Source organism: Molossus molossus, unplaced genomic scaffold (genome assembly GCF_014108415.1).
Source record: "Molossus molossus isolate mMolMol1 unplaced genomic scaffold, mMolMol1.p scaffold_m16_p_14, whole genome shotgun sequence".
Classification (NCBI taxonomy): domain Eukaryota; kingdom Metazoa; phylum Chordata; class Mammalia; order Chiroptera; family Molossidae; genus Molossus; species Molossus molossus.
The window spans coordinates 33,900,658-33,915,459 of NW_023425349.1; the positions used below are offsets into that span (position 1 = coordinate 33,900,658).

The following is a 14,802-nucleotide window of genomic DNA, read 5'->3' on the forward strand; positions in this document are numbered from 1 at the left end:
TCTTAGCAGTGTCTGAGTAAAAGTGTAAGATTAGGCCCTTCATAAAAGTGTAAGTTACATAAATCAATGAAACAATGGGTGAGTGGATTAATATGCTGGGGAAGGCAGCAGAGGGACAAATTTATTACATAACCCAGGTAGAAAATGATGAGAACTTAAAATTGGAGCGACAGGAGAGGAGAGAATGAATTTGGGGGATATTTAGAAGATAAATACAGTCTTTTGTGCCTATGTGAAGAGAAGGGATAAGGGAAAAGGAAAAAACTAGGGTAATTCCCAGAATCAGTTTTTTTTAATCCTCACCCAAGGAGATATATATATATTTGTTTGTGTTTTTGAGAGTAAGGGAGAGAAACATCGATGGGTTGCCTCCTTTAGGCACCCCGACCTGAGATCAAACCCCAACAGTCAGCTTTGATGCACTGTGGGACATCCGTTTTGCCATGTCCAGCAGGCAGTGGGGTATAAGTGTGAAGTATAGGGGTTTAAAGAAGTCTAAGTTGGAATTGTGGGTTTAGGGGTCATCAGCATACAGGTGGAAGTAGTTGAAGCCTTGAACATGAATGACATCATCAAGGGAAGGTGTGTGTAGTCCCTAGACAAAGCTAGACTGTGGTCAGGGCCCTGCCATCACAGCATCCTCCTGCACTCTTGGGAGCAACACCCCACCCCTACCCCCACCCCCATTGGCTTGGTATTCCCATTCTCTAGAATTTCAAAACCTGATCTCCATGGTCTAAGGTATGCCTAGCACCCTGCTCTTAGACTGGCCAAGTTGCTGTGTTCAAGCTCCTTCCTGGGGTATGGTCCTCTGCTACCATCTACTGATGGGATTCAGCCTTTCATTCTTTAAGTTCCAGCTCCCTCACAACCCTCCAGCAGGATGCCACATGGGGTCTAGACACGTGTAAATCTCCTAGCACCATACCCTAACACAGATCTCATCTTGCTTCCCCCTTATATCTCAGGTGTACTAAGATATGTCCTAATTCCAAACCTGCTTGTGAACCCTGATTTGTAGACCCTTCAATCCCAACCTAAAGCCTGTACCCTATTCTACCACTAGATGGAAGCAGACAAAGTCACAGAAGAACCTCATACCACCACGGATGCAAAGGAGCACCCTTCTTCAAAGGACCCTTCTGCTGAGGACTCACAGGAGCCCCCTATACCTGAAACCCCCTTGGAGCCTTCCATCTCTGGGGCCCCTTTAGAGCCCCTTATCTCCGAAACTCCTTTGGAGCCTTCCATCTCTGAGACTCCTTTAGAGCCCAACACCTCTGAATCTCATATGATGCCATCTTCTTCCCATATCCCTTTAGAGACCCATACCTCTGAAACCCCTTTGGAGCCTTCCATCTCTGAGACTCCTTTAGAGCCCAACACCTCTGAATCTCATATGATGCCATCTTCTTCCCATATCCCTTTAGAGACCCATACCTCTGAAACCCTTTTGGAGCCTTCCATTTCCAAGTCCTCTTTAAAAAGCTCTATCTCTGAGAACCTATTGGAGATTCACACCTCTAAGGTCCCAGAGTCTTTACATGACTCATCATCAGGCCATGTCTCTGTGTCTTCCCCTGATGCTCCGAAGAAAGGCCTCTTCCCTGAGTCTTCCTCAGGTGAGGTCTCATGGACAAAAAGATCCATCCAGATCCCCGAATCTGAGATCCTTCAGAAGCATTCCCTTTTAGGCCCTTCATCCCAGGTCCACCTGGACACATCTGTAAAGGAAAGGGAAGAGGAAGGAGAGGACAAGGAGAGGGAGGATGCCACTGACAGCACCACTCACACAGCTCAGCCTGGACATCATCTGGGAAAGAAGAAGAAGAAAGGAGCTAGCCGTAATTGTTTCAGCCCTTTTTCCCATTCTCATCACTCTCTTTCACCTGCCCCAGGAGAAGGGGATTGGGTTACTCTTTGACCTGACCCCTTCTCTTACTTCGAGGCCTCCTCACTTCTCCTTGATTACTCAGCCCCTCTCTTCCCAGGTTACACAGTCAGCCCAGTCGTCCCTGCTAAGCAGGCAGAGCTGGTGGAAGTGGCTAAGGCAATGCACAGAGAGAAGTTTAGTGCTCGGGTGAATAATCTTTTCCAATGGGAGAAGAATGCAGCCCTGAATGCCATCCAGAATGGTGAGCCCAGGCAGTCTTTCAGAGGCTTCTGCCAGACTCAAGCCATCCTTCAATCCATTGGTTTCTGGGAACTTGCCCATTCAGTGGATAGTTGCCCCTTGTGGAAATGGCAATGCCACCTGCCTGAAATCTGGGAGGGAAGTAGGCAGGTGGGCCAAGGTGGATGGCACAATTACAGATGAAAAGTAGGGATATTCATACAAAGCCCAGGTAGGGACAGGTGACTGAACTAAAGTTGTTAAAAACAGATGGGTCCCAGGACAGCCGCAGATCTAGGGCTCAGATCACCTGCACCAAACAGACCCTAAGGAAGAGGACCTGGACAGTCTCCAAGTGACTTATTGCTCTAACATGGCAAAAGGGCTTGGTCTCTTTGGTAGAACTCCATTAAGGGGTAGTCACATTGCCTGCCTGGTGTGGCTCAGTGGTTGAGCGTCAACCCATGCACCAAGAGGTTGCCGGTTTGATTCCCAGTCAGGGCATATGCCCAGGTTGTGGGCCCAATACCCAGTGGGGGACACGCAGGAGGCGGCCAATCGATTTTCTCTCTCATTGATGTTTCTATCTATCTCTCTCTCCAAAAATCAATAAAGAAAAAATTTTTTTAAAAAAAGAGGCAGTCACCCCTTAATATGAGACCCAAGATCACTTGGGTACCCAAAAGCTGTAAGTCCCCACCAAAGAGCAGAGTTATATCTTCTAGCACTGTTGGTTCCAAGTCTCAGCCCAGAATTAGTACTCTTTTTTTTTTTTTTTAACTGATTTATTGAGAGAGAGGAAGGGAGAGGGGGAGAGGATGAGAGAGAACATGGATTGGCTGCCTCCTGTATGCCCCTTCTGGGCAGTGCCCTGACCTGGAATTGAACCAGTAACCTCCTGGTGCATGGGTTGACACTCAACCAGTGAGCCACACCAGCGGGGCCAGAATTAGTACTCTTGACAGTCCTGTTAGTGGCATGCTGTGCTCATCTATGTCTGATATAAAGGATGTGTAGACGTACTGTGTAAACTCATGCCATCTAGTGTGTGAGCATGTGAACCGAGGTTAGTGAACTTTATATCTAAAGGGGTTACCTTCAGTAAAAGGGTCACCCTGAGGATTCTGGGGTGTCTAGACTGAATTCAATATATGTCACTGCATTTATCTGCATATATAATTCTATGTCCCTATCCCTCCTCCATGTAACTTACTTTTCTCAGTCTCATAGGGACATCTCCCCTCCACCTATGGACAAGAAAGTCATAGGGATCTCCTTTGTTTCTCAGTCTTACTTCAGTCATTGAAATAGCTTTGTTTGCTTATTTTAACATCTTATGTCACTTTTATTCTTGCAAATATAGGGTCTGCTCAGTACCCTCATTCTCCTTCTTAAAACCTCCTCTACTCCTCTCTCTTCAAGGCCACTGTACCTCTTGAGATTAGATTTGTTTTCCTATTTGAATAGGCTTTTTTTTTCTCTTTTTATTGAAATTTTTTTTAAAGAGAGAGGAAGGGAGAGGGAGAGAGAAATAGAAACATTGATGAGAGAGAACATCAATCGGCTGCCTCCAGCATGCCCCCCACTGGGGATAAGGCCCACAACCTAGGCATGTGCCCTGACCAGGAATCGAACCAGTGACTTCTTGGTGCATGGGTCAACACTCAACCAGTGAGCCACACTGACCGGGCTTAATAGGCATTTTTATACTAAGATTTGAGTGTCATTCAATCCTGAACAAAGATATTTGGGGTTCTCTTATAATCCTGGGGATCTTCTGTTCCTGCAGAGTCAATATGTGTGCTATGTAGAGAAATATCAAGTATAAGCTTTTCTCTTACTCATTCAGCATTTCTTGAGCACCAACAATATACCAGGCTCAATACTAGCTGTGAAGGTGGTGGTACTGATGGGGTTTCCAAGAAAAAAACCCTCAGATAATTTACACTTTAATGAACCAATAAGTAAAAGGACAATAATAATTCATTCTAATAATTGCTATAATTGAGCTCAGCCCAGAGTACTGCATGAACAGAGAAAAGGGACAGGCATCCCATTGTGGGAACTTGGGGAATAAACCTTGGACAGGATGACTTCTCAGCTGAAATCCGTAAGATAGTAAGAAGAGGTGGCCAGGTAAATGATGGGGTATGGTGAGACATGACAGGGCAAGGCCCCAGTAGGAAACTGTAAGCAATGCAGTATGCCTGCTGCATAGAGTGTTGGGCAGCGTAGCCTAGCTCAGCTCTGGAAGGACAGAACTGTGCAGGCCTTTCTATGCCAAACTCAGGAGCTGGGATTATATCCTGAGGGCAACTGAGTAACTAAAAGATTTTAAATAGCATGAACAGATTTGTGTTTTTGTAAGATCACTCTAGCAGTAGGATAGAGTAGAGAAAGATAAGAACTGGAGACAGGAAGACTACCTTATGGGGCACTGATAATCATCCACATAAGAAAGGAATGGGTGTGAAAAGAAGTAGATAAACTCAAGAAATGCTAAGAAGGTAAAACTGACCTTTGGATCATTGGATGTGTAGAATAAAAGGAAGGGACATGCCTGGAATGACATCTAGGTTATTGGCTTAAGTAACTGATTGGATAATGATGACATTAACTGAATGCCTAAAACGGAGTAGATGCTTGCTAAGTATGTGTTGGATGAACAGAAAACAAAGGATGAAGGCCAGGTTTGAAAGGAATAATTGAATATAACACATTTAAAGTGCTCATGGAAAATGCTGGTGAAAGAACTTATTAGACAGCTGGCTATATGGGTCTGAAGCTCAGGAGAGAGGTCTGGACTGGAGACATCCTTCATAAAAAAACAGCTGTATCTTGTATAGAGATGTTCTAAGCACAAAGAGGTATTATCATGCAAATATGATTATATGATCATGGAATTGACTGTATTGTGCAGAATTAAATGGCATCCCAGATAATGTCTCCTTCCCCTGCCAGTCCTGTCCACTCATAACAGAAAGGGGATTTGAAATCAGAGAATAGAGGGCATCATCTAGAATACCCAGCCAGATGTCAATTGTCCCACTGAAAGGGCACTGACACCTGTTATAGAGTCTGAGGTGTAATTTGCCAGTCTCCCTGTTCAAACGTCAATCTTCTTCATCTAAAGCTGGACACTGATTCCTACATCAATGCTTGGACTTGACTCTCCCAGGCTCTCAGGCCAGCCTTGATCTCTGGGCACTGACCTCTATTCACTTCCACACCTCACCTGTTCATCCAGTATATCCTGCTACTCTGGATGGAGTTCAGAATTCCTCTAGTAGAATCCTGGCCCCCACCCACCTCCATTGTGACTCTAACTATACACTGCCCTTTCAACCAAGACTCCCTAGTATAATGGGGCATTGGCACTACAGGCCATCAGCATCAAGACAGAAGTAGCAAAGCCAAAAGCCACATCTGGACAGGCTTTAGACCCTGAGAGACCATGGGTAATACAAGAAACTCTAGTCTGACCACTAGGCACAGAATTGTGGATTATTGCCCTGGCCAGAGTCAAAGACCAGAGTTCACTAATTCTTTCTCATCCTCCTTATAGAACTCCAGGGCTATGCCTGGAATACTGAAGGAATTCTCTTCCCTCCTGAAATAATTTGCTCATTTATTCAGTCAAGCAGTCTGTGTTCTCTGAGCACCTATTTTGTGCCAGGCCCTATGCTAGGACTAGAGATATAGATGAAAAGCTAGACCCTTCCTTGGAGGAACTCACAGTCTAACAGGAATACAAGTGAACAGTTCATTACAATGCATTGTACTGTACTGTGATAAGAGTAGCACAAGGAACCATGGAAGGCAAGAGGAGGAATCCCTAGAAAAGGGGATGTCAGGGACACTTTTTGATGGATGTGACACTTCATTGCAGCCTTTAAATTGGAATAAGGGTCCTACAGCTGAAGAACCTACTCCATGGGAAATCATACGGGATTCTTGGCTAGAAGTTGGGGTACTCTCAAGTCTCACGGAGAATGAGAAAATCTGAGTGGAAGGGTTCTCTGGTTTTCCTCCCACATGGTAAAATTGACCGTGAAGTCAGACATTTTCAGATCCCACTACTAAAACCAAGCTCTAAAGGGTTGTGGCATCTTGCTGGTACCTGAGCTCAGGGATAATTCTTAGCCTCGCCTTCCTTTTCATGCTTCCTTTCTTAGCTTCACAAGCTTATAGTTTCTGGTCTTCACCACTCACGACATCTGGCCTACTTTCTCCTGACCTTTGGAGAGCCCTAGGAAGCACTTCTCAAGTTCATAGAGAGCATTAGTTCAATAATACCAAGAACACAGAAGGGAAGTATGAAGGTGCCAATCTGAAGAACTGAGGGAAGCTCTCCTTTTGGCTCCAGGCCTGCCCAACCTCCTCCTCTTCATCAGGTCCCTTCAACAACCATGCTCCTTAGTAGCCAATTCTCATTATCTACTCTACACTTGGCCAATCATCTTCTCTTTCGCTCACCTTACCAGCGGTTCTCAACCTGTGGATCACAACCCCTTTGGCGGTCGAACGACCCTTTCACAGGGGTCGCCTAAGACATAACAGTAGCAAAATTACAGTTATGAAGTAGCAACAAAAATAATTTTATGGTTGGGGGTCACCACAACATAAGGAACTGCATTAAAGGGTCGTGGCATTAGGAAGTTTGAGAACCACTGCCTTAGACACTTTAAGGAAACCAAGCAAAATTAGGCCCTAAGGTAGAGAAGGGAGGAGATGAGAATTCCAACAGTCATAGAGAACTCATTGAGATTCATGTTCATCTTTTTTTTTTTTCTTTATTGCTTTTTGAGAGGGAGGGAGAGGAAGCGAGAGGTAGAAACATCAATGAAAGAGAACACTGAATGGCCACCTCCTGCATGCCCCCCACTAGGGATCGAGCCCACAACCTGGGCATATGCCCTGACCGGGAATCGAACCGGCAACCTCTTGGTGCATAGGTCAATGCTCAACCACTGAGCCACACTGGCCAGGCTCATGTTCATCTTTGAACAAAATTTCATTTATAATATCTTCGCTCAGAAACTAAGACTGAGTTCAGTCTTCTCTGACAGGCTGACAGAGATGGAGTGGATCCTGGGGTGGGAAGGGAACTGAAACACTTGTGAGACGATGAGAAAACCTTGAGAGAAAAAATCTCAAGGGTTAGGGGTGAGGAATCATGGGTAGGGATAAATGTACCTTGGGGGAGAGGTGAGAAACCTCCCACCTTGGGGAGCTTAAGCTATTTTTCCTTCTTACTTGTCCCATTACTCAACTCACCACTTCTAGGTCTCTACATTGGCTGGCGTTGCCCCCATTATCTATGGGACTGTTTCCGGATTGGGGATGAGTCCAAATGCTTTTGTGGACACTTGTTGAGAGAGCACCAGATCATATCAGGTAGGGAGAACTGAGTTATCCCTCCCAGCCCCTGTGGCGAGGAAGGATATCTGTACTCTGACACGTGTTGTGATATATGAGAGAAAGTGTGTGTGTTGGCATGGGAGAGGGTGTTGGCATGGGAAGGCCAGGCCCTATCAGGTACTGGTCTCATCCTACTACCCATCCCTGTTCCCATAGACATATCTGTGCCCTGCAATGTGAGCCAGTGCCGCTGCCTCATGTTCTGCTTTATCCCATCACGCCCAGAGGAGGTGGGTGAGTTCTGGCTTAGGAGACGGACCACCTTTGACCCCAAGGCCTGGAGAGCCCAATGTCGCTGCAAACACAGCCATGAAAACCATGCAGCTACCAGGTCCCATCCCTGCAGGGTCAAAGGTACCTTCTAAAACAAGGGGAGTGCAAAGGTGGGCATGGGTGGGTATAGGATGCATATAGACTGGGAATAAGGATAAGGGAGCTGGTAGAAGAGACTTGGGTTTGTGGTTGGTAAGGAAGAGATGAGAACATAGTCAGCCTAAGAGGAAGCCCCCATTCCCTATACTTTTCTTGGCTGTCCCCTTGCCCTAGGCTGTTGCTGCAACTGTTTTGAGTCTAATTTCCTCTGTGCGGCCTGTGATCGGCGCTGGGAGGAACATGAGACTTTCTTTGAGACTGAGGAGACCCGACGACGAGGAGGGAGACCTCACGGTGAGGAGGGTAACCTGGAACAGGGAGCTATTCCAGGGTCTATAGTCAGAAAGCCAGGCAGAAAGGCACTCCCATGCTCAACCATCCCATCCAAGACTACCTCATCCCCTTTACCTACTGCGTTGTTGGTTTTTCACCCCCAGGAGCAGAATATGTGCCTTTTGCAGAGATTCCTGCCCTCCGAGAAACCATCATCAGCAACTCTGACTTCGAGGCCCTACAGAAGCAGGGGCCCTCTGGCCATCCCAGCTCCTACCTTAGTCCCCCTGGGCTCCCTGGACCATTCAGCCTCCAACCTGACCCTACATCTAACCCCCATACCTGACCCATTCACCTCTGCTCTTCCCTCCTCTAGGGACAGACACTGTCAACATCTGGCACAGGCCTCTGTGAGCCTGGCCCAAATCATCAATAAAGGAGAAGCTACTAGAATCTGACCTGGCTCTGTATGGGGCAGCTAGAGTCCAGCCCAGAGACAGATATTCCAAGACCTTAGAGTCAGCACCCACTGGGGACGAAAGAGAGCACCACACAGAAGAGAGGCTGGATCCAGTCATCTGCCTTCACACCCACATTGAACCTGCTAGCCCTGGCATCAGAAGGAGAGTGGCTTCAAAGAAACCAAGGAGGGAAGGGGGTTTCAAGAAGGATAGAGTAAGCAGTGGTGTTAGATGCAGCTGCAGTCTCCAGTAAGATAGACTACAAAAATGTCCATTGGATTTTACAATCAGAAGGGATTTGGGGACTTCAGAGAGCGTAATTTCAGTGGTGCAGTGGAAGTAGAAGTTTCTTTAAGAAACCTGAATGAAAAAAGCAGGAGAGAAGTCAGATAATATCCAGAGGGAGATGTGGAGTTCAGGAAGCATTTTTTAAGAAAGAAAAAGGGAAGAGGCCAGTAGATAAAAAGACCTTGAAGGATGCAGAAGAGAAAGAGAGGTGCCTGGTGAGACAAGATCCCAGAGATGGAGAGGATGAGGTCAAGGCAGAGGTGAAGGGATCCACTTTGGACAGGAGAAACGCCACTTCCTAAGACCAAGAGGAAGGAAGGAAGGACGGGGCCTTCTTTGAGTTGCAGGGAGCAGGATCTTATGAAAGTTTCCTTGTAAAGTAGGGGACAAGGTCAGTTTCTGGTGTGGGGGAGGATAAGAGTGGAGAGCAGGAGACAGGAAAACAGTGGTGAAGGTTTGGGAAGGCTAATGTGAGGAACTGGAAAAAACCTGATCAGTGGGTGGTTGAGAATTAAGGTACAGTTGGAAGTAGGAAATTAGTTAGAAAAGCAGAGAAACAAAGTATTTTGATTAATGGGTTGTGATGAGAGTGTGTCAGGGAAGTTAATAATAATCTCTAAAATAAGGCAAAAGAAGAAGGATTGAAGATGTCGAGGGAGCTGACCACACAAATAGGGAAAGTGAAGCCAGGAAACAATTGGCAGATTGAAAAAAGGAATAGAAGTCTCTAATGAGGTCCAGCAGCAGATTGGGGGGGGGGGGGGGTCTGAGTACAGGAAACAGTGGTCAGAACCTGCAAAGTGTTGCAGTTTTCAGATTAGAGCAGCTGTGAATAATCACAAGGCTTAGATTAGAGAAGATTGTGGGCCAGGGGCCAAAATCAGTGAATGTCAGGAAGTGTGACTAGAAAGCCCATAGAATGATTCTTATGGGGAGTAGGAGATTCTGACACTAATGAGCTCTGTCATCCTAGCATCCTAGGCAAGTTACTTTTCCTCTCTGGGTCTCAGTTTCTGGATCTGTAAAACAGGAATAATCTCTATGCTACCTGCTATGAGAACCCAAAGAAATAACCAGTTTCAAAGAGCTTTGTACTTGCGTACTCCTCCTGGCTGATTTCCTTCTCTTCTCAGATCCCAGTTCCTCTTCTCTCTTACCCTTCTCCAGAGCAGCTTTAGGGGCTGCTGCTATCCCAGAGGCAGGTCAACAAAAAGTTGCTGCCACCAATCCAATGCCAACATAAATCCCCAATCTGGGGTGCAAAAAAAGGAGAAGCTTTATTCAGGTAACAGTTTGTAAACCAGGGAGAGACAGCCTCTGATGGAAATGGGAAAGTGCACAGTGCCAAAGCCAGGAAACAATTGGCAGATTGAAAAAAGGAATAGAAGTCTCTAATGAGGTCCAGCAGCAGATGGGGGGGGGGGGGGGGGGCTTTTATAAAGGTTCTGCCTGCCCATCCCTGATTGGTCCATTTCTAGCAAATAAGAAATCCAAACTTGCACAGTCTCATTGGTCCAAATAGCATTGTCCTGATTGGTCAGAATCACTCATTCTGATTGGTCATTATAGGGTTGCTCTGATTGGTCAGTAAAGATGCAAATTAGGATATAGCCGTACAGTTCCAATTGGATAAGGTAGGTCTCCCCCTATTGATTGAAAGATGATTCCAGGAACTCCTTTGTAAGGGTGGACTCAGCTGGCAGGAGCACAGCTCAGGAGGCTGGCAGTTCTGTCTCTGCCTTTCCTGTGAAATGCAGAGTGAGAGGTCCCTGGCAGCAGTGGCTATTAGACTCTGATTATGAATTTGAGCTCAATTAACCATAAGGAATCCTTCTGGCAGGTATATTGCTTTTGGGGGTCAACAGGCACCACTGATAACTGTAGCCTCTAGAGCACTGAGTAAAGGCCCATGTACATTTCCTCACATTTGGAGAGGCTGTTTATCCTTCAAGGGAAGAAATGCAACCTGCACTGCTAGGACTCTTGAGGGGAAATCACAGCGTCAAATGTCTGCTCTTTGGAGAAGAAAGGACTTTCTAACAATAATAGCATGGCTATACAAAAGAGATCATTATTATCTCCAGAAGTAGAGAGTTCCTCATTACTGGTTATATGCAAGTAGCACCATGATGACCATTCACTAAAACTAATTCAGTTAATAGTCAACAATAAAGGAATGGTTACTATGCTAAAACATTCAAGGAAGTATTATGCAGCCCTAATAAAGTGTATTTACATAGACTGTGTAATAATATGAAAAATTGACTGAAAGTGGAAGAATAAAATATGCAATACATAAACTATAAAAGGAAATAGTACTAAATGTTATTCATTCTACAAATTATGTCAGACCATGTGCTCAAAAACAAACTAAAAATAGTGACTTTTTTTTTCTTTATTGATTTTTAGAGAGGGAGAGAGAGAGATAGAAACATCAATGAGAAAGAACACCGATTGGCTGCCTCCTGCATGCCCTCCACTGGGGATTTGGCCCACAACCTGGGCATGTGCCCTGACTGGAAATCGAACTGGTAACCTCTTAATGCATGGGTCCACACTCAACCACTAAGCCACACTGGCCAGGCTATAGTGGTGACTTTTATCATACGTGTTAAACATCAGACTAAAACTTACCTGGTGTAACTATATTCGCATTTCATAACCCCCAGGTTTCTTATGTCAAAATATATATTCTAGCAGAACGAAATATACTTCAGACCTAGCCATGACACATTTCCCTTGTCCTTCTAACTCTACTTACTGAAAATACCAGGCACAGAGCTAACCAACCATATCACCCACTTTTTCTAATTAGGAAAGAACATTTACTTACTAGTCTTGTGGCCAGAATAGGGGACACACACACACACACACCCTTTAAAAAGAAAAATGCTAAAACCGTCCTTAAAACTGAAGAATCTTTTACTTTGGAGTGAATATGCTAACAAAAACATAAACTAAGGAGGAATTGCCCTTATATCAGCAATTTTAAGCCGCAAGAATTTTTAAAACATGCAATACCTATTTAGTCAGGGGCACTGACCTCTTTTCCCTTAGACTGGCAAAAAAATGTCAACTATAGCTGTTCGGTATGAGTGGATCAAAACAATACCTAGTTTTTTCGTCATATCGCTAATACATTTTTTGGTGTGCTGCAGAATTTTGGTAATTAGTTTCTGTGTGCCATGAAATTTAAAAAGTTGAAAATCGCTGGTCTACAATCTTACAGGCTTTGTGGGGCAGGTGACAAGGCGCCGCCCTCTTCCTCCCAGCCCAGCAGTGGGGGCCAGAGCTGAATAGGAAAGCCCCGCCCACTCCAGCGCAGGCACAGGGCGTCTCGGAGCTAACTGGAGGGAAAATCCCACCTCTTGGTCCCTTTTCCTTCCAATGGAGTGAGAAACTAGTTAGGGGATCCAATGGAAAAGGGACTTCCACGCTGACGAGAAGACGAAGCCAATGGGGTGAAAAAATAGTCGAGTTGGCCAAGGCGCCAATGGCAGGAAACGATTCCGCCACGCCTCTGGGCTAAGGGGCGGCATGCAGGGCACAGGAACGCAACCCAATCGGATGGCAGGACTCGCTCCTCGCGGCCGGCGGAGCCAATCGCCGCCGCTCGGTCGCTCCCAGGCACCCCCACCGCGGCCGCCGCAGCGCTGACCCGGGTGACAGGGTCCACGGCCGGGGAAGATGGCGGCGGCCATGGTGATGGCCGCCGGGCTGCGCGTGGCGCGCAGGGTTGTGGTGGTCGCGGGGCCGCGGGGGACGCAGGTGAGAAGTGGCCGTGGGGGCGAGGAGGGGGTCCTGCGGGCTCTGACGCCCTCCGCGGCCGGGGGCCGTGTTCCTCCCCGGCTCCCTCAGACGCGCGCAGCCCTGTGGCCTCGCGGGGACTGAGCGCGAGGTCGGACTGGCGGTCGCGGCATCCTCTCCGAAAGCTCGACGAGGGCGAAGCGCGCTGGCGATGACTGACGCCCTGCACAGTCCGGGCGGGACAGGGACCGTGCAGCGGCTGCCGCCTTCTAAAGCTGCCTGAAGCCCAGCTGACCGAACGCCTGCTCTAGGCAGCCCCTTCAGTGCCCCCTGCAGGAAGCGAGCTTTCTCGTCTCGCTGCAGCCAGTCTTCTGCCCTCCTTCAGGCTCCTGACCTACTGAGTACTAGTGTTAACCTCTCGTCTTCCCCACTTTGCCAGAGTGACTGAAGGGGTTAGATTCATCCCGTCCTTTTCTCCCACAATGTGACAACACTGACTTTCAGCCTTTCAGAGTCGCTGGGAAACTGAGACTTGCCTACCCTCAGTCCCCTGGGGCTGGGTTCACTTAACTGAACTCTTCCACTGATTCAAGGGACTGGAGTTAAAATTCATTGTAAGAGGTCAAATGTGACACCAGACGCCCTTGTGTCAAAAGGCAATTATATTAAACCCGAATAAAACAGGTAACATGGCTTAAAGATCAGAAAACAAGTAATGGAAATAACTGTACACAAGATGAGAATATATGGAAAGACCTCCAAGCGGTATTAAGAGATTATGCAAACCATTCCCTTTCTTTTACATTTGAAGCCAAGAGAAGGAATTTATCTAAGGTAAATCACTGGTAAATAGGAACTGGGAACTGTTCTTATTCTGGGTATTTTTCCCTGAACAGTGCTAGATTTCCTAAACCCTTGAGAACTGATTAGTCCTAGACAACTGGATTGCTGAATCCTGCATTATGGTACTGCTTGTTATCTAACCAGGCTCAGCACTCTGGCCCTACTCTCTGCTGCTGATACTCTGAAATTGAACTGTACCTTTGGGTGGGAACCACTCATAGGTTCTTAAAAGGATGAAGTTAATGACCATCAGAGCCCAGCCTCTGCCAACCCCAACTGAGTACACAGGAGAGGTATTACCAACTCTCTCCCTTGGGTGTGTTTGACCCACCTTCAGGTCCGAGGAGCAGCAGGTGTGAATGATGGGAATGAAGTGGCCAAGGCCCAGCAGGCAACTCCTAAGGGAGCAACCCCAACCATCTTCTCCAGGATCCTGGATCGAAGCCTTCCAGCTGACATTCTATATGAGGACCAGCAGGTGGGGTGCCCTTAGGACCCATCCCATAGGAATTACATAGATACCATCCAGCCTGTGGAAGTAACAGTGGCCTCTGGCCTGTCACTGCTCCCAGTGTCTCGTATTTCGTGATGTGGCACCTCAGGCTCCTGTGCACTTCCTGGTCATTCCCAAGAAGCCCATTCCTCGAATTAGCCAGGCTGAAGAAGAAGACCAGCAGGTGGGAAGAATAGGGCCAGGGTTTGACTGGGGGGAGCCCTGGATTTAGCTAGAGGTTTTGCTCCTTATGAACAAAGCCACCTGTCTTCCTCCCCTTCCCCTGTAGCTTCTAGGACACCTTCTCCTTGTGGCCAAGAAGACAGCAAAAGCAGAGGGGTTGGGAGATGGATATCGACTTGGTGAGTGACTTGGTCCTTGAACCCCTCACCAATGAATTCTCATACCTACTTCTCAGTATGATCTTCATTCTTTGACCTCTGCCATGATCCTGACCCACTAACCCCAAGCTTCATTTCAGTGATCAATGATGGGAAGCTAGGAGCACAATCTGTATATCACCTGCACATTCATGTACTTGGGGGCCGACAGCTCCAGTGGCCTCCAGGTTGAACCCACCAACTGACCAAGGACCTCATACCTATACCTGGATGCTCGGATGGGGTGGGGGGAAAGAGATCCTGTAATGCTAATAAACTTCCTTTCACTTGATTTTGGATCCCTGTCTTAAATATATAGAGATTTTACTACAAATAGGAAAGAAAATACTGTGACCCCCTTTGACTATGGTCAGGGTAAGAGACACTAAGGAGGCCTATACTGTAGTTAAA

At 46.8% G+C, this 14,802-nt stretch overlaps 2 protein-coding genes across 2 annotated transcripts; both read left to right on the plus strand.

Annotated features, from left to right (window-relative positions):
- Positions 1-1,066: 1,066 nt before the first annotated feature.
- Positions 1,067-8,593, plus strand: FAM221B (family with sequence similarity 221 member B). The gene is made up of 7 exons (XM_036261152.1): positions 1,067-1,158; positions 1,321-1,820; positions 1,995-2,135; positions 7,400-7,510; positions 7,691-7,888; positions 8,081-8,200; positions 8,556-8,593. The coding sequence occupies exons 1-7, from the start codon at positions 1,067-1,069 to the stop codon at positions 8,591-8,593; spliced, it is 1,200 nt and encodes a 399-aa protein (XP_036117045.1).
- Positions 8,594-12,610: 4,017 nt separating this feature from the next.
- HINT2 (histidine triad nucleotide binding protein 2) lies at positions 12,611-14,683 on the plus strand. Its single transcript, XM_036261153.1, has 5 exons — positions 12,611-12,696; positions 13,856-13,996; positions 14,091-14,195; positions 14,301-14,373; positions 14,493-14,683. The coding sequence occupies exons 1-5, from the start codon at positions 12,616-12,618 to the stop codon at positions 14,582-14,584; spliced, it is 492 nt and encodes a 163-aa protein (XP_036117046.1). The 5' UTR covers positions 12,611-12,615; the 3' UTR covers positions 14,585-14,683.
- The last annotated feature ends 119 nt before the right edge of the window (positions 14,684-14,802 follow it).

Bases quoted from the DNA above. Each gene is read 5' to 3' on its own strand.
- FAM221B (XM_036261152.1), top strand. From the start codon at position 1,067: ATGGAAGCAGACAAAGTCACAGAAGAACCTCATACCACCACGGATGCA. The intron at 1,821-1,994 runs AGAAGAAGAAGA...TCTTCCCAGGTT, and splicing joins GCCTGGACATCATCTGGGAA to ACACAGTCAGCCCAGTCGTC. The intron at 8,201-8,555 runs GTGAGGAGGGTA...TCCCTCCTCTAG, and splicing joins ACGAGGAGGGAGACCTCACG to GGACAGACACTGTCAACATC.
- HINT2 (XM_036261153.1), top strand. From the start codon at position 12,616: ATGGCGGCGGCCATGGTGATGGCCGCCGGGCTGCGCGTGGCGCGCAGG. The intron at 14,196-14,300 runs GTGGGAAGAATA...CTTCCCCTGTAG, and splicing joins CTGAAGAAGAAGACCAGCAG to CTTCTAGGACACCTTCTCCT. The intron at 14,374-14,492 runs GTGAGTGACTTG...GCTTCATTTCAG, and splicing joins GGGAGATGGATATCGACTTG to TGATCAATGATGGGAAGCTA.